This window comes from Artemia sp. Qi Xiang Cuo, chromosome 9 (genome assembly GCF_049724085.1).
Source record: "Artemia sp. Qi Xiang Cuo chromosome 9, ASM4972408v1, whole genome shotgun sequence".
Classification (NCBI taxonomy): Eukaryota; Metazoa; Arthropoda; class Branchiopoda; order Anostraca; family Artemiidae; genus Artemia; species Artemia sp. Qi Xiang Cuo.
Genome location: NC_142802.1, coordinates 52,679,265 through 52,699,040, shown reverse-complemented (window position 1 = coordinate 52,699,040; position 19,776 = coordinate 52,679,265). Strand labels below are relative to the sequence as shown.

The window sequence follows — 19,776 nt, the reverse complement described above, 5'->3', positions numbered from 1 at the left end:
GTAAAGTAATATTAGAAAATGAAATAAATAAAATAAGCGCAGCAGATATTTTATTCATATTTGTGTAATCTACTCAGATTTTGATGCGCAATATTAGATGGTGTTGGTTGGGTACTTGTCAATTAGCTGGAACCCACGCGATATATTATATAGGGAAGATATATAAGAAACTAGTCGAACGAGTTTCTTTCAATAGAGAATTGGATTGCAAACCGTGGTTTGTCATTGCGTTTATAATAGTTAAACTTTTGTTTTGGGGGGTTAGGGGAAAAAAAGGTACCTAGGTTAGGTTACGTATTTAATACATGCCATGCTTTAACCCCCCCCCTCTAATGTACAAATATATAGCCCAAATTTGTTTCTAAACTATTATATTTTAATCATATTTTGTTTTATTTCATTGACATTAACCAAAATTGACTTCTTGTGGGTTCCAGCTAATCGACAAGTACCGTCGGTTGTTTTGTTTTTTCGAGGGCGAACGAGTTTTCCCTGTTATCAGTTTCCGATACCATTTGAATCTAAATAAGCATGACAGGTTCAAGCCAGTGGCGTTCTTAAGGGGGAGGGGCAGTTGCCCCTCCAATAATTTGGAAAAAACTATAATTTATTTAGTAGCTTTAAGACTGCTGGTCGTTTTTGGTGTGAAATTTGCTCTTTACTTGGAGCAGATTTTGTTTTAATTAATCCGTGCTCGTTTTTAACATAAAGTAAACAAAAATACAGGGCTCCGTTACACTTCATAGTATGTTCCGCCTTAATATTTTTCCAGATATACTGCCTTTGAAACCTTATCATCAAGTAAAAATGTGAGCCTAGTTAATTGCAAAATTGCAAAATGTTCTATGCTTCCTGTTTCATCGTAGATCAATTTTTCCCTTGATATTTAAGGTGCTTTTACTTCCTAAAATCTATGACTTCAAAATTAGATTCTCTTGTTTTACAATGTTTGAAAGTGGAAATGAATACACCCTCTACATTTGCAAATAGGACAAGAATGGAATCATTGAAGAATACGAAGGTAGATATACAATAGATATAATTTCCTGAATGAAAGAGAAGTTAATGAAAAAGTAAATTAAGACTAGTGCCTTTTATAATGATATTTATGCTATAACTGGATAGTTCAAATTGGTTGTAGTTTGGTAATGGAATTTTGTAGAAGAGAATCCACTCCAAACATTATTTAATTGTTTAAATTTTATACTTCCAATATTTAAATCAAAACTCCAATTTAGCTCCAAATCCTTTCATTTGTAATTGAAACGTCTAAGAAGTGCTGATAACATCCTTTTCCTTGCGTTCCAGATTCACGTACTAACCCATAAATGTAGAACTGCATCTATATATAACACCACGCTGACTTCTTGCTATTTTTGCTTTTCTAAATATTTCTTTTAACCAGCTCCAAAAAAGAATTGACATAAATGTGCTAAAAATTATGACTGAAATTAGTTGCATTTCACACAACGTCAGCGCTACTTGCGGGACATTTATCTCTGCATCAGCATACTGTACAAAATGTCTGTTGAGAATAGAATAGGCTAAACTAAGTTTAAACAATATGTATATTTTTCTCACAATTTAGAAATTTTGTGCGCTAACCGTATAAATTTTATGTGCCTAACGTATAAGTGCTACTAACCCATTATCTTTTTCTATTGTTATCATTTTTATCATGCAGCACTAGAAGACCGAGCTTTGCTTCTGAAGGGAATTATAGACATAACAACGATATTCAGAGTAACCCTCCTCCAGAAATGAATACCCCCCATACCCTGATTTACACAAGAAAACTTTATGTAATTTTTATAGAATTCGTTTTTTTTTTTACAAAGATACAAATTAGAAGGTAATTTTCAAACTCTAGGAGTCAATTTTCCCTTCCAATTGGCATCCCTGGCAATTTTTCATTAATTTAAGGTTTCTGCCGCTACGATGCCAAGAATTGTTTACATTTTCTGGATATTCTTTGTCAAACAATACCCAATGGACAAGTTAATAATTCTAACTTTAATTTTCGAATATTTTCAAATTGGAAATACGGTCGCTATTAAAAAGTGAGGAATATGTCACAATATAATGTTACACAATCTGTGGTAATAGTTTGAGATCCTGGATCTCTACTTAGACAGCGCTATTGCGCTGCCTATGATTTTTGTTTCGGCTTTATGTGGCCCGCTAATATCAATGCTATTGATTAATATAAATCAGCAAACCCACAAACAAATCAATTTAATAAAAAAACATGAATAATAGTTTAATAAATCACGTATATTAAAAGTTTAGTAGAACGAATTAAATCTTACAGTAAAAATCCATTCAAAATTACAAGCAAATGGATAGCACGATACCATGGGATATTAGAATAGAGCTTGGTTCAATTATGAGATTGAGCATCCTGTGCTGGGCGTAGGGGAAGTAGAGTGTACTGCAGCATTAGAGGTGAATCTGGTTGAAAAAAGCCGAGTGTATGCTTTTTTCACATTTACCTTCGCCCACTCGAAAGCTTGTTTATGCTATATTACTCTCGTCTGCAGCAGCTCATTGCTGACAATTTTAGTAAAAGTCAAGCGCCAGCACTTATATTTATAATTGTTTAATGTGTGTTTATGGTTTATAATGTATTTCTTAATGTTTTTAAATTCATCGAGTAGCATGTTTATTAAATAGTTGCTTCTCTGCAGTACCACTTGAATAGCACCTACTCCAATAGCACCCCCTAATAGAAATACTTTTACTAAGCCCCTGTTTCAAGCCTATGAAAATGGTTGCTATATTCTTTTCTATCATAGTCTTTTCCAATTTAGATTCGACTAAGCAGCTCTAGCATGGACACACATTTTTACTGAAAAGTGTAACATTGCAACAAAACAGCATTCACTGTTAAGCTTACGGAGCGAAGACTACGGAATGGGATCCTTTAGGAGAATATAGTAAATGAAGCCTTTAAGCACCTTTTTATTAGTTTGTGATACCCCTGAAAAATAACCTCTAATAACCCTCTTCCGCTAAAGTTTTGTTTGTATCCGCCTATTTAATCCGTTTTAAACAATGCAGCACTTTTTCTTCATTCGAATCGTAAACATTGAAAGTTCAGAAGACACTTGTTTTTACAGAACTGGGTCTACTCTGTAATTTTTTCTCTATTCGGTAATATTAAACCCAAAACGCCCCCTGGGTTAAAGCTTAAGATAATTTTGACAGTTAAGTAAACAGAACTGCTTAGGGTTGTAATAACTTTATTCAATGACACAACATTTATACCTCACGTTTGGAAAAAATAATCATGATCTGGGCCATACCTTCTGGATCATTTATCTCAGTTTTTTCTCTCTCACACACACACACACACACACACACACACACACATATATATATATATATATATATATATATATATATATATATATATATATATATATATATATATATATATATATATATATATATATATAGTTGGATTAAAAAACTAGCTATCTCATTTTTAAGTCATTGCTTAAAAACAGAACGAATAATTATGAGCCCGTTTTCTTAAAGAAGAAAAAACATCTTTATTGCGATTTTTTTTTCGTTGTTTTAGAATTTTTTCCTAACATATGACTAATCATACTTCAAATTTCAAAGTTTCGCCATTTGTATGTTGCAAAATTTACGCAATGCAAATGTTTCTTTCTAATCAGTCTTCAGCTTTCTCTTCAAACTTCTGAAAACTTCTCTCAAACTTCAGTTTTCTTTCAAACTTCTCAGTTTGCTCTTCAAACTTCAGATGGAAATTCCTCTATGTTTGTATAACGCTAATGATTTCTGCTAGGGCAAAGGTCTTATTGCCAATAGGCGGCAACATAAGTGTTGTGGGTTCTTATTCGGCTCAACTACACATCAAAAGCATAAATGGTGAGGTTAATGACACATTTAATAATATGAATAAAACAACAATGATAGGGATCTATTTCAATGGCAAAAAACATAATTGAAATATACTAGGCATGAAGAAAAAGAAAACAATTCATTTTAAGATCTAACAAAGCTGTCAATAACTCTGTACATGACAAAACCGTACACAAATACACACAAGTAGTAAATTACTATTTAAACTATTATTTTAAGTACATTTATAATAAAACTTAAATAATAAATCCGGTAGAAAAAGAAAGAGCAAACAGCATTCCATTCTTAAATCTCTTACAATTTCACGAAAAAAACATTATGAAATATTTACATTGATTGGAAAAACCGAAAAGCTAAACATGGAGGCAAAACCAGAGGAGGGAGCGCTCTTCAACTTCTGGTGCAAGGTGCAACTTCTCGATTTGATGAATCAAGAAATATAAAAATAAACACCAGAGAAATGCCCATTTTCAGATTTCCACCTAAAATTTTAAACAAATCTACCAGAGCCCTTTCCCATAATGACAATTTGGAAAATGAACCAGCCCACATGGACATTACCTATGAACTTCTGAACAAAAAATCTATTTAATAATTGGCTTTAAGCCAAATGTAGCTGCGTAGCGATACCCAGACATTCGCATAGTCAGCTTTACCGTTCCCGCGAGCCTCTAAATCCAACAAACATTTCGAGCTCGAGTTATATCTGTATTCAGAACACCTTTTCCAGGTTCCTGAGAATTAACAAGAAATCTTATATTTATTAATACAGATTCTATATTGTATATTTTAGAATAATTCTATTTTTACCAGTATTTTGGAGACAACCAATTCATAGTTTTTGCTTAGTTTTCTAATCACAAACTAATATTAGCGCTTCTTAGCTATTGGCTCTTTTAAAAACAATGTATGGACTTTAATTTTCGGACGGCGTTCATGAGGGGTCTTCATACCCTGAAGGTAACGTTCGTACCGTTTATCCTGAAGCTAAACGAAAATTTGTATCAAAAATGTGTCAAAAGGGAAAGGTTGTCTTGAAAGCGATGCAAACATAGATTTTTTTTTGACAATCTTATCATTTTCCAGTAGAAGTCTCGGTTCTCCCCCCCCCCCACCTAAAAAAAGAAAAAGAATGGCATCCCGTTTTATTATGAAAATAAACGAGAATTATCTTGGATTTATATCAGTCTTAAATCGAAGATACAAATGAAAATACGGTAAGGGAAAAAGAATATACAGTTGAAAATTATACTATAACCTAACTTAATTATATCGAGTGGTATGATACGTACCGAGTTTTAAAAAGGACGTATTGAAAAAGAGAAAGCCATGGGTATGACCGAACAGTCAAATCAGCGGGTAGATAGGGCAAATTACGGCATATATAACTCTAAACCTTTAACTGTTTACAAGACTGATTTGGTTTGAATAGCCATATTCATCCAATCTACATGAAATGTATTATTTCCTGACCTGATTTCAAATCTAAGACACATACAGCAATTATACCGGACTTGTAATTCTGCCTTGCTTATCATAAAAGACATACGTTAATTTTGGTGCCTTTACACACCTTTTAAAGTCAAAGGAGTAAATGCAGCCTATTTCTGAGAAGAAAAATCGTTCTTTTTGTTTGTATAACTTTTTTGTTTGCATATAATTTTCCAAAAAACAAACATTCATAGCTTAGGCTTACTGTAAAAAAATTATCGAGTCAAAAAGCCGATTTAATATCGATCTGGATTTCAGTTAGCCTAAATTTTTCCCATAAAGATATTAACACCAATATTTTCATATAGAATTGAACCTTCAGAGTTTAAACCTTCATTGAAGGTTTAAAGGTTGAACCTTCACCGTCTTCGTTAAACAAGTTTTCCCCACAGCTAAGGAAGATCCCCCAGAAGCTACAATCTCTTGAAAAGTGCTGTTAAGGGCTAGGACTGCAGTCGACGAGTCAATTTATCTTACTTTTAGTAGAATCTTAAAATTAATAGAAAAACGTATCAATTGTAGATACAATAAACGGCTTAATTGAAGTGCAGATTACCAGAAAATTAAAATGTCAAGTATTTGTCAAATTAAAATGTCAAAATATAAATGTCAACAAGAAAACCAGATTCATCAACGTAATTGTTATTAACTAAGTATGCAACTATTGTTTTGAATACTAGCATAAGGTGATTAATCTGCAACAACAACAAAAGATTAACAACAAAATCAAATTTATAGGGATGGGAAAGATGGGGGATCATTTATTTGCCTTTCGAGGATGAATTTTAAATAAGTTGAAACGTGGATTCTACATAAACTGAGCCATTGTAGTTCTATATCTTGGTCGAATTCTTACTTTTTGGGGTGTACATATCTTACGATATGTTTCTTATCATCATGAAATTGCGTTTTATTGAAAGAAGCCTGGTATAGCGTGTTTCACAATGGCTCAGTGACTTTTTATCCTTATTTAAAAAGATCCATTGGTTGAGAGGCCTCTAAAAACAAAAAGGGGAAAAAGGGGTACATAAACCTGACTGGACAATCTATCATTGAGTTATTGGCTAGCTGAAACAAAAATATAAACAGTCCGAGATACTTAATGTCAATCATACTTGTTAACTAAAATTTATCAAATTCATTTGACTTCAAAACATACAAGAATAATACACCCAATTTTGTTTTTACACGGTTGCATGAAATTAAGGGCAAGAATTGGGTACCATTAAACGTTAAAATAAACATGGAGTACTTGGATAGAAGCCAACATATCTTCAAGTACACTTTTATGACTGAACTATAAGTCAGCATTCGACGTTTTTCTTAAAATTTAAAACTCAAAGTTAAAAAAGAGAAGATATTATCAAATTAGTAATCGGATGGATATAAAATGGACTGGTATATAAATCATACCATTCAATTATCGATAGCACAATATTACAAAGTTTTCTTTCCTGATTGACTTCTAAATTTCAAGCTTTCTTTTGAAAGGTCCATGGAAACTATCTCTACCTAAAATGGAACTTCTGCAGGACCATTAGAAGCATAAGCACGGATAAAAATCACAAATCACAAAAAAAATCACAAAAGAGTGATTACAAAAGTGCATAAACATGCCAACACTTGATCACAATATTAAATAGCGTAATTTGAGATTTTCCGTCAGATTGAGGTTTATACTCCAATTTCATACCAAAGTTTAGTAGGAACAAAACACAAACTAGAAAAAGAAATCCCCATAAAACTCATATTTTTCTGCTCCATCACACACTCTTGTGATATTAAGAGAGCGGACTTAAGCTCCTTTTCAGATTCGACAGTCGCTCCACGTTTAGCTACTCCACAACAAACCCTTTGCTCCACATTTAGTTGCCAAGAGTGAGCTCTTCCTTTTTAATATGTAAATTCAATAATCTTAATTTACATTTCAATAATCGGATTTTGTTCATTTCAACAATCTGATATGTTCATTTCAACAATCGGATTTTTCATAAATCAGAGTCGCAGTTTATCATTTTAAAGCGACTTCAACTTTAAATATACCAAGTTACGTCACAGCTTGTAACTCCAAGACTTTATTTCAAGCGACTAGACCTCCTTTGCATTAGATAAGTTGCTCAGGCTCTCAGGCTCTCTTTTCCATGACCGGATGGTTAGGTTATAATCTAAAAACATACTTTGTTTTTTGAATCTCCTATAAACTAATATATTGTAACTTAACATTTTCTGAATTCCTATGGCGACAATGGAAAAACAAAATTGGGTGTATATAACTTGGTCAAGACACGTATATTTACAACAGAGCCTAACGATGAAACAAATTCGGTATCGAGTCAGAATACTTCGAATTTAATATCGAATAGATAACGTTAGCTTATACGCTCTTCCCATAAAGCACAGATATTCTCATACGGATTTTAAACATTAAAATATTCACAATCTCAACTTAGCCTTCAGAGTGGCTATTATACTTGAAAGACGAAAAACAACTTCACACTTAAAGAAATCTAAGAGAAAAAAAAAGCAATATTTAGATTATTGCCTATGATCAAAGAAATGTTATAAGGCTAAACATAGGCGTAACCAGGAAGGAGGGCAGGATTCAAATTGCCTTTTCATTATTATATTATACCCTTATTTATATATATTTTATTTATCTCAGACACCTGTAAGCATCCATAAAAGGAGCGAATTAGAGGGCTGAAGCCCTGGGCCCCAATTTATCAAAATAAATTAGCATGGTAATATAATATAAATAAACCAGGATTCTAAACGTCCCATGAATACTATAAACAGTCTTATTGCACATTTAAATAAGTTTAAATGGTTACCTAAACGGAAAAGGATCACCACCCAATAAAGTTGTAGGCGGAACCCTCGAGTGCCGTTTTGAACAAAATGGCTATCTCAAAATTTTTATCAGATGTCTTTCGTAGGAGACCAGCTAAAAAGGGCAAAGGAGGGGAACTGATTGCCCTTCAATCATTTTTGACTCTTAAAAAGAGCAATAATACTTTCAATTTTCAATCCAATTACCCCCTTGTAAAGTTTCTACAACAACCCCTTCCATATGAAGCAGTTATGAAAAAAAAAAAAAAAAAAATACATTGAAGCATTGTGGCTCTTTACTATAGGCAACGCTAAAACGTTACATCTTATTTTCCTTTTTTAAGTTTTGATGTTCGGTATGGAAATTGATTTGAATCCAATCTTATGAGGAAACAAAATTCGTTTGTAACTTATATGATCTTGCAAAATCAGCGCACCTGCTTGTTAAATCCAACAAAAAACAATATTTGTTGCCACTCAATTTTATTTCTAAGAACCTAGGGAGCAAATTTTACTTTTTTAAATACTTTTTTGGAAAATAATGAGAAAACAAAATTCGCTTGTAACTTATAAAGCATACATTGCAAAATCAGCGCACCTACTTATTAAATCCGACAACAAACAATATTTGTTGCCACTCAATTTTATTTCTTAGAACCAAGGGAGCAAATTTTACTTTTTTAAATACTTTTTTGGAAAATAATGAGAAAACAAAATTCGCTTGTAACTTATAAAGCATACATTGCAAAATCAGCGCACCTGCTTATTAAATCCGACAAAAACAATATTTGTTGCCACTCAATTTTATTTCTAAGAACCTAGGGAGCAAATTTTACTTTTTTAAATACTTTTTTTGAAAATAATGAGGAAACAAAATTCGTTTGTAACTTATATGATCTTGCAAAATCAGCGCACCTGCTTGTTAAATCCAACAAAAAACAATATTTGTTGCCACTCAATTTTATTTCTAAGAACCAAGGGAGCAAATTTTACTTTTTTAAATACTTATTTGGAAAATAATGAGAAAACAAAATTCTCTTGTAACTTATAAAGCATACATTGCAAAATCAGCGCACCTACTTGTTAAATCCGACAAAAAACAATATTTGTTGCCACTCAATTTTATTTCTAAGAACCAAGGGAGCAAATTTTACTTTTTTAAATACTTTTTTGGAAAATAATGAGAAAACAAAATTCGCTTGTAACTTATATGATCTTGCAAAATCAGCGCACCTGCTTGTTAAATCCAACAAAAAACAATATTTGTTGCCACTCAATTTTATTTCTAAGAACCAAGGGAGCAAATTTTACTTTTTTAAATACTTTTTTGGAAAATAATGAGAAAACAAAATTCGCTTGTAACTTATAAAGCATACATTGCAAAATCAGCGCACCTGCTTGTTAAATCCGACAACAAACAATATTTGTTGCCACTCAATTTTATTTCTAAGAACCAAGGGAGAATATTATACTTTTTTAAATGCTTTTTTGGAAAATAATGAGAAAACAAAATTCGCTTGTAACTTATAAAGCATACATTGCAAAATCAGCGCACCTGCTTATTAAATCCGACAAAAAACAATATTTGTTGCCACTCAATTTTATTTCTAAGAACCAAGGGAGCAGATTTTACTTTTTTAAATACTTTTTTGGAAAATAATGAGAAAACTAAATTCGCTTGTAACTTATAAAGCATACATTGCAAAATCAGCGCACCTGCTTATTAAATCCGACAAAAAACAATATTTGTTGCCACTCAATTTTATTTCTAAGAACCAAGGGAGCAAATTTTACTTTTTTAAATACTTTTTTGGAAAATAATGAGGAAACAAAATTCGTTTGTAACTTATATGATCTTGCAAAATCAGCGCTGCTTGTTAAATCCAACAAAAAACAATATTTGTTGCCACTCAATTTTATTTCTAAGAACCAAGGGAGCAAATTTTACTTTTTTAAACACTTTTTTGGAAAATAATGAGAAAACTAAATTCGCTTGTAACTTATAAAGCATACATTGCAAAATCAGCGCACCTGCTTGTTAAATCCGACAACAAACAATATTTGTTGCCACTCAATTTTATTTCTAAGAACCTAGGGAGCAAATTTTACTTTTTTAAATACTTTTTTTGAAAATAATGAGAAAACAAAATTCGGTTGTAACTTATATGATCTTGCAAAATCAGCGCACCTGCTTGTTAAATCCGACAAAAAACAATATTTGTTGCCACTCAATTTTATTTCTAAGAACCAAGGGAGCAAATTTTACTTTTTTAAATACTTTTTTGGAAAATAATGAGAAAACTAAATTCGCTTGTAACTTATAAAGCATACATTGCAAAATCAGCGCACCTGCTTATTAAATCCGACAAAAAACAATATTTGTTGCCACTCAATTTTATTTCTAAGAACCAAGGGATCAAATTTTACTTTTTTAAACGCTTTTTTTGAAAATAATGAGAAAACAAAATTCGCTTGTAACTTATAAAGCATACATTGCAAAATCAGCGCACCTGCTTATTAAATCCGACAAAAAACAATATTTGTTGCCACTCAATTTTATTTCTAAGAACCAAGGGAGCAAATTTTACTTTTTTAAATACTTTTTTGGAAAATAATGAGAAAACTAAATTCGCTTGTAACTTATAAAGCATACATTGCAAAATCAGCGCACCTGCTTATTAAATCCGACAAAAAACAATATTTGTTGCCACTCAATTTTATTTCTAAGAACCTAGGGAGCAAATTTTACTTTTTTAAATACTTTTTTTGGAAAATAATGAGAAAACAAAATTCACTTGTAACTTATAAAGCATACATTGCAAAATCAGCGCACCTGCTTATTAAATCCGACAAAAAACAATATTTGTTGCCACTCAATTTTATTTCTAAGAACCAAGGGAGAAAATTTTACTTTTTTAAATGCTTTTTTGGAAAATAATGAGAAAACAAAATTCGCTTGTAACTTATAAAGCATACATTGCAAAATCAGCAAACCTGCTTATTAAATCCGACAAAAAACAATATTTGTTGCCACTCAATTTTATTTCTAAGAACCAAGGGAGCAAATTTTACTTTTTTAAATACTTTTTTGGAAAATAATGAGAAAACAAAATTCGCTTGTAACTTATAAAGCATACATTGCAAAATCAGCGCACCTGCTTATTAAATCCGACAAAAAACAATATTTGTTGCCACTCAATTTTATTTCAAAAAACCTAGGGGACAAATTTTTACTTTTTTTAATACTTTTTTTTTTAAACACAAATAAAGGTATTTTTCAACAGAAAGTAAAAAAAAAATTAATCGAGGAGGGAGGGGGAGAGGCAACTCCTCGTCTCAATAGACACTCCAGTTTTTTAAATTTTTGTTTGACAATATTTCATAATCCCTTTTGTAGGGAAGCTAGTCTGATCTGTATAACTAGTTTGGTGGCTATTCACATTCCCCGCAGAAAACCTCAGCCAGTAAAAATGTGTCAGTGCTTGTCTTTGTGTAAAAAAAAGACATTTGAAAAATAGAGAAATAATTGCCGTTAGGAATTTCATGGCATTACTTTCTTACGACACGCAGGACTAAACCTTTTATCTACAGGCGTATCTCTGTCCACTACGCTGTAGCAAAGTATCTTGTAATTTGATTATTCTGAATGTTTACTTACTCTGGAAAGAAGATTTTTTAATGGATTATGTACAGCCACTTTTTAATGTAGCCCAAAGCAGATTTGAGGATTTATGGATATCAATAGACAATTTAAAACCTGAAAAGGTAACATTTCGATATAACTGAGGAATCATATGGCAAAACAGAAAGGTACCATTTCGATTGTGTAATGGTGTAATATCATTCCTGGACATATCCCTAAAATGCAAAAATCGCTGAGTTTTTTTTTAATAAAAATTTGCACTTTGAGCCAATGATTGATGAAATAAGTACCAAAAATGGGGGAAAAACCCAGTGGCTTAAAAAATGTGTTTTTTAATAGCCAATTATTGGTGACAAATTATTGCTAAACTTGATACAAATCACTAAATCTGACGAATTTTTGGAAATATCCTAAGGCCATTTCTATTCCTGATTTGTATGACAATTTAGTCCTGAAACTTAGTTCTGACAGGAGATATATTTCACTACGGGGTTTCGATCAGACAATAAAAAAATATAAACATGCAGGAGAGTGTTTGGTTCGCTTCAGGTTTGGATCAGAAATGACAAATTCGATTCTCCGGCTGGCAAAATTCGGTTCTCCGGCTGGCAAATAGATATTAGCAAGCGAGAAAGTATTTGGTTCGCTTCAGGTTTGGATCAGAGCTGAAAAATTCAGTTCTCCGGCTGGCAAAATTTGGTTCTCCGGCTGTCAAAAAAAATATTAAGAAGTGGGAAAGTATTTGGTTCGCTTCAGGTTTGGATCAGAGTTGAAAAATTTCAGCGGCTGGCAAAATCATATTTAAAATAAACAAAAGGGTCCTGTTTATGCAGTGTGAAAATTTACTATCTTTGTTCTTCAAAGATAAACATTGCCCTATTTGCTTTTATTTCTTTTCTATAGATTTTATACGAAGACTTTAGAGACTACCTGGAATTCCCTCCGCGACGTTGCATTTACTTAAAAAAATTTATCATCTTCTGTCAGAGCTTACAAATGCCATTTTTAATACACCCACCCAGCCGTTAAATAATTATAGTTACGCTAATGACCTAACCATCCTTGTAATTTAATCCTGATTACGCCTATGAGGCTAATTAATAAGAAATAGTCATGATTATAAAGCTATTAATAATAATACTGACATTTTATTCATTCAACATTGAGTGAAATATCAGAAACATCATCGGGATTCGAGAGGGAGGGGTTAAACATTACAAGATTGATCCTATGGGAGTGGAACAATAATCTGGACGTAAGTAAAAGGGAAATACCCTGTTTTACCATCAATACTACCTTCTAGCCAATTGTGATCGATGCGACTGATCAGTTTTATTGTGTCACCTTCCTAAAAAGGAAAAGAAAATTAAAAGTAATTGACGTGTGCAGCAAGTAGAAAGAGAGAGAGAGAGAGAGAGAGAGAGAGAGAGAGAGAGAGAGAGAGAGAGAGAGAGAGAGAGAGAGAGAGAGAGAGAGAGAGAGAGAGAGAGAGAGAGAGAGAGAGAGAGAGCATTATTTTAGCATATATTCCATTTGCCTATTTTCTGTGTTTCTAGTGCCCCCCCTCCCTCGAAATATACTTCCCCCGTATTGCACCTCTAAGGGTCTAGTGTCGTACCCTTTATCCTTTTTTTACCCTCGAAATGAATCCTTATATGCCTGTTGCGCAGCACTGGTTAAGAAATTCCTCGACCCCCCCCCCAGATGATCACCATTTATGAAAATAATATTAACCTTCTTTGTTCAGTTCAAATTATAAAGGATATTATTTCCTTCATGATTTGAACTACACGAGTCCTCATGAAGGACTCATGAGGTCTTTTTATATGGTACAGCATAAAAATAAAGGACCCCCCCCCCCGCCAAAAAACCAGAGAGAGTTTGGCATTTGCAAGGCAAAGAGCATACAAATTTGAGAGTGTCTACCAAGGCCGTATCCAGGGGGGGGGGGTTACCCGGTTTGAACCCCCCCCCCGAAATTTTTGACAGACTCGAAAATAAGTCGAAAATTAGTAAAAACCTAGGTAAAAATCAGTAAAATTAGTCGAAAACTGAGTCAAAAATTAGTAAAACCCCCCCCAAAAATGTCAAAAATTAGTAAAACCCCTCCTGAACAAAAATCCTGGATACGGCCCTGGTGTCTACAGTTAATATATTAACTTTTAGCTTCATTAAAACGCCATAACTGAAACGAAAATTTAAACTTCATTATGATTTAATGATGAAATGATTAAAATGATATCTTTAAATAAGTAAATCTAAAATTCAAATACCATTTATTAGACAGCTAAAGTAAAAAAATAATCCAGTTTTGAAGCCATTCTACCTTTGTGAATAGATTGAAGGAACAGGTGAATCCATCAGGAATGAAAATTGTCAGCTTCATGAGACAGGAACTTAATTTTGAATTTCAATTATTTAGATCTACAATATTCCATATCCTTACAATATTTGCAGCAGTGTCCTGAGGCGCAATTTATTTCGTTACAAAAAGTAAAATAACAAGGAGTAACACCCCAAAGTGAAAAATATCGACCGAATAGCAAGGATTTTGCTATAGAATTCAGTTGGACCAGGTCCATAATGGGATCCATATGTTATGGTACACACCGAATGTACACAATCGGTACATTCCATAGTAACACATTCAAAAGTGTTATCGAAGGTAACAGATTCGGTAGAGTTCAATTTCACCAGATCAGTAACCGAATGTAACATATCGCGAATGTAAGCTTATAAGCGGAAACAAAATAAAGCATTTTGAACGTATTTTCGCTAAGTAGTTGATTCTTTGTCACTTTTCTTTGCTGCTTAATTTATGAATTTAGCCATTTGAGAATATGGTGAAATTCAGGCCTGAAGGCCCGGTGGTTGAATTTCGCCAAACCACCAGGCCAATTGAGAATATTGAGTAGCCACTGACTTGTTTTGCATACTACGTTGGACAAATTACTATAAATCGCAATCGTTAGGTTTGGATTTGGATTTCATTTAATTTCAGGTCCATGTTAAACTGTTAGAAAACGGCTTAGAACAAAGCTGCCACTTAAATTATAAATATCGTGACATTTACCTTAAATCCTAGTTCTCCTGGGTTTTCTGGACTAAAATCATACAATGCCACGCAGCTTGGCTCTTTACTTGCGTGTGGAGAATTTATAGATGGCGTTGCAGCGGGTGATGCTAGAAAAGAAAATCATCAATGAACACTTTATGGAGACGTAATGAATTCTTAGTAAACACATTAAATCGATATAAAATTCCGATGTGTGCATCAATTTCACCAATAATTTGAGTATTTCCGAATATTCACTCAAACAGTCGATTTCATCGACAAAAGCTATTTCATTTAAATTAAACATTGACGTCATGACGAATCTAAAATAGTGTCACGGAATTCGATCTTTGAAGATTTGCACAATGTTTATCCCAAGTAATATCCAGGTTTGACGCATCCACTGGATTCACTTCAAATCTATTTTTGATTAAAATAAAGATTAAATTAAATTTTAGTTCTAGATAGACTTTCAAACAAAAATTGGCCATTCAAAGATTGGATTCGACATCCTTATTAAAGAGCACAGTTGCTATACACATTGTACGCCAGTGTTGGCAGTGCCACGAATAACAGTACCTTTGAAAACTTCCTAGGGTGCTCCAGGATCCTTAACCACACTTAACAGATCCTTTCAAAGACACGAACGTTTTAACTAACTAGTTTTGACAACAGCTTTCGCTTGACGTGACTTTATACGTAGATAAATTATGTCTAAAGTTACGTTGAACTAAAGGATTTGGGAACCATTGCTATGGATAAATCAGTAGTTTTAAGCCTAGCTAGTCATTTAAAGCCCAAGAGCAGTTGGGTATGGAATTGGAGGGTTAAGGAAGTGAAAACAAAGAAAATGCAAGGACAGATTCGAGAAAAAAGTTTGCGAAGTAGCGGACTATGTTTTAAGGGGGAAAGGAAAGCAGTCAGGAGTATTAGGGTAAACGCTTTATGAATAGTAGGAAAGAGAGGGTTTTGTATGAAAAGTTTCTGAGTAACACAGACACGTCGCAGAAAACTCATCGGAGGGACAATAGTGGAAAACACATTTTATTTGAAAATCTAAACAAATAGCGCCCAGAAATTTCGAAAAATTTTGGATTTGGTTGGGGGGGGGGCGCTGATTTTGGTTCGTAAAATTTTGATTGGTATGTCCATGGAGTGATATTTCAGACAAGAAAGAGTGGACAGAAAGGGAAGCAGAGAAGGCATTAAAGCTTGAATTAAGGAGATGACTAAGGGAAAGCATTCAGTCTGGACTAGTCCCTGTTACAAATAGAAATGGGACCTTGATGGGATATAAAGATAGATAAATTAGTGATGTTCTGAATATTTTGAGGGGATGTTAAACTGGAATAAGCATGTAGGGAATAAAACAGAAAGCATGATTAATACTAGATAATTAGAAGTGAAAGAATGTCTATTTACTAAGCAGTTAGCGAAGGAGGTTAGTGAAGGACTGAAGAATAATACAGACTAAATGTCCAAGCAATATGGTAAATGAGCTTTGGAAATATGTGGTTACGAAGTGAATCACTAAAAATCAAACTAATCAAACATACCGGAAAGTATTAACAGGATTTTTGACAAAGGGACCAAACTGGCTAAAATGATGATAAATATCAGATAGGAGATTCTGTTAGACAAAGTTTTAAGAGGTGAACGGTGAGGTTCCAGGTAAGGCCGTATATGGGGGGTGGGGTTTGTTTACCATGTTTGAGCGCCCCCCCCCCTATAAGTTACCTATATTCTTTGGTATGAAGATACATTAATGATTGGGTCGGTATGAAGTCAGGAACTAAGCAGGATTTTGTTTTATTACCATTTACAGGGATTATTTAGATAAACTTTGTCCAAAAAATACAGTAAAGGGTAACAGAGAACGTCGTGTTAAACAAGAATGTAAGAATATTGAATAGACTATTAAGTGCTAGAGAAACAAATGACTTTTTGGAGGTTTTTGAGGGTTCAGGGTGTATAACAGATGATAAATTCCAAGATGCTTAAATTAGGAATAAAAAACCCTTCATGTTTATGGATGATAAAAAAATCATTTAAGTTATTAAAATAGCAACTTCAATTATGGTGGTTGTTAATCATAGTAAGTAGATATAGCTTGAATTTCGTTCTAAAGTTTTCAAAACAAGAATGAAATATAAAATAAATAGAGCAAAATAATAGAATAGATGTCTTACAATTTGGTTTGTTTGAGCCAAATGGATCGTCCCAGATATTATTATTAGCTGGTGGTGCCGATGGATTTACTGGGGAGGATACGTTGCGACCTAAAAAGTAACACATCATTAATAATAGCACTATGAAAAGAAAACGAATTCAATGCCATTGAGTGCAGAAAAAATACATTGCATTGGAGTTTCTAAAAAGTCCTCTAAAATTAGAGGTCATTTTGTAATTTATAGTAGGTCTATAACTTCAACACAGACGCCCTCTCGAATTCCGGAAATGCCGACTAAAAATATCTTAGGGTATCCTTACAACGTCAATGCTTCAGTAACAACTAGTTACTTTAGCGATCTGGTTCCCACAAACCAAATACGAAAATCAATTTCCAAGGAATAATCATTTCGTCTTATTGTACAGGTTTACATAAAGCACAAGTTGGTGGTGAACCAAACACGCAGTTAAACAAATCATACTAAATGACAATGACATAATATTAATTTTTTTTAATTCGTTTTTATATTGGATCATTATTTAACAGCATAATTTTTATTTGCACTAATCTTTTTAATACATTAAATTCCTAATCTTTCGTGATGAAAAATTATGAGCCTCTAATTAAAAGTTTTCAACAATGGTGATTATAATCGTATATTTCATATTTGAATTGGATATCATTCAATGGGATTTCAGACTGTTTTTAAAATTTCAAAAATTTCTTATTGCAATTAAAAACAGTTCAGATGAACTCCAACTAAAAATTTTACCCTCAAAATAGTGCTTAACAGATTTAAATATTTGTTACGTAAAAATTTCGATAAGAACCCACTTTTCGGTTTTGGCCATTATAGAACGTTGGTACAGTTTGTTTTAATTTTTACAATTTGTTTAATACAATTTGTTTTAATTTTAATACGTTAGTAACTCTACTGATGATGATGACCAACTGTGTCATCGAAATATTTATACCCTTTGTTTATATTTTTGTTTCACTGTCTAACAAAAGAACATATCCCTATTTAGAACTCTTATTTATTTGGCCATTATAGAACATGGTTCACTCTTTACTAGGTTGCAACTACTACGGCAACCATGCTACCACCTTTTGCACCATAATCTCTTAGTAAAATTTAGATTACAAAAAAAAAAAAAAAAAAAAAAAAAAAAATCTTTTGTACTAAAAATTCACGAACTATTTGATATTTTTTAGGATAATGCAAAAGAAATAGCGATTAAAAATGATGCCATTTAATATACGTCGGCTACGGCCAAAGACTAGTGATACTAACCGTTTTGTCCATCAATGTGGAGATTATGCGATGAGGACAATTCGCTTGTAATATGCAAATCAGCCAGCGTCTTGGGCACAAATTCTGACTTGGGACGATTGGCAACCTCATTTCTCCTGCAGAACGAAAAAGGTAAGATTCTCAAGTGACTATATGAATATATGTGAAAAAAAAACTCGTAAACATGAGAACGGATAAAGCATGAGCAATACTGCTTTTTGTTAATTCATTTATTTTTCACTAGAAGTAAAAATAAAACCAACTATAAATCACTTTTGTACATGATGTCCAGCTTTAGACAAGCACTTTTTCTAGCAGATAAGTAGCTTTTTAATTTTGCTATTGAAAAAAGACACACATTTTATTAATATTAAAAATTACTATAAAAAAGTTGATATCCGCAAGACTTTGCATAGACGCAAGACGAGCTTTTGCATACTAGACATATTAGCATTTGCATTTACGCGTATCTCTAAAAATAGTTGCTATTATATTCTGTAATTCACTAGGATCAAATTACAGTAATTCGAAACAAATCCCTGTAAACCGACCACGATGTATGGACCTAGCCACTCCATTTTCCAACATCTCATTAAGTTCTAAAAGTACTTAAGAGGATATTGTCTATTTTCCAAACCATGCAAACATTATAAGGTCTTCTCATGACAAAATGTTTCTACTGTGTTTTAAAGGTTACCAAACTTCCTTGAAAAAACTGTTATTTTTTTCAACCAAAATACAGAAAAACACATTTTGCAAACAAAATATCCCCCCAAAAAGGGATCCTTCAAATTCCAGGGGGAGGAGATAAAAAACAGGGGTGATGTGCCCTCCCACCCCCTCCACCCTAATTGACCCCCCGAGATTAGATTCATTATAAAATAATTTCTTTTATGCCCAGAGACACAGCCTCTCAGAAAATTTGGGCCTAAAATTCTATTTCCTTAATTTCTACATACTTTTTGTACTACCACATATCAAAATCTTGAGTCCCTCAAAAAATAGACCGTTCATAGATTAAAGAATTTTGATTTTTATCATGGATGGAGTTATGGAATAGAGGAAAATTAAAAGAATTAAATCTTTGATGGCTCTTATTCAAGAATAAAAAATTACTAGTGAACATCCCCTCAAAAATAGACAGTTAATAACTTCAAGGGTTTAAATTTTTATCATGGGTGGAGTTATGGGATAGAGGAAAATGAAAAGGATTAAACCTTTGATAGCTCTTATTCAGAAATCATATCAAGTAGAACGAGGAAAATTCAAACCAACTCAAAAATAAATCTAACTTGAACAATTCACATTATTTACATATCAAGGAGGCCAAGTCTTGGCTCAAAGAAATGGGCCTTCAGCATGAAATGCTCACAAAAAAGCTCTTAATATGACTTTTCACTGTG

At 32.8% G+C, this 19,776-nt stretch overlaps 1 protein-coding gene across 4 annotated transcripts in view; it reads right to left on the bottom strand.

Annotated features, from left to right (window-relative positions):
* Positions 1-12,983: 12,983 nt before the first annotated feature.
* EndoA (SH3 domain containing GRB2 like, endophilin-A) overlaps positions 12,984-19,776 on the bottom strand; it is a 93,961-nt gene continuing 87,168 nt past the window's right edge. For all 4 annotated transcript variants that reach the window (XM_089094700.1, XM_089094702.1, XM_089094703.1 and 1 more), the window contains 4 exons: positions 18,374-18,489; positions 17,099-17,188; positions 14,928-15,037; positions 12,984-13,202 (listed from right to left, as the gene is read on the bottom strand). In XM_089094700.1, coding sequence (XP_088950826.1) covers positions 13,083-13,202; positions 14,928-15,037; positions 17,099-17,188; positions 18,374-18,489 — 436 coding nt within the window. In that variant the 3' untranslated portion in view covers positions 12,984-13,082. The remainder of the gene's footprint in view (positions 13,203-14,927; positions 15,038-17,098; positions 17,189-18,373; positions 18,490-19,776) is intronic.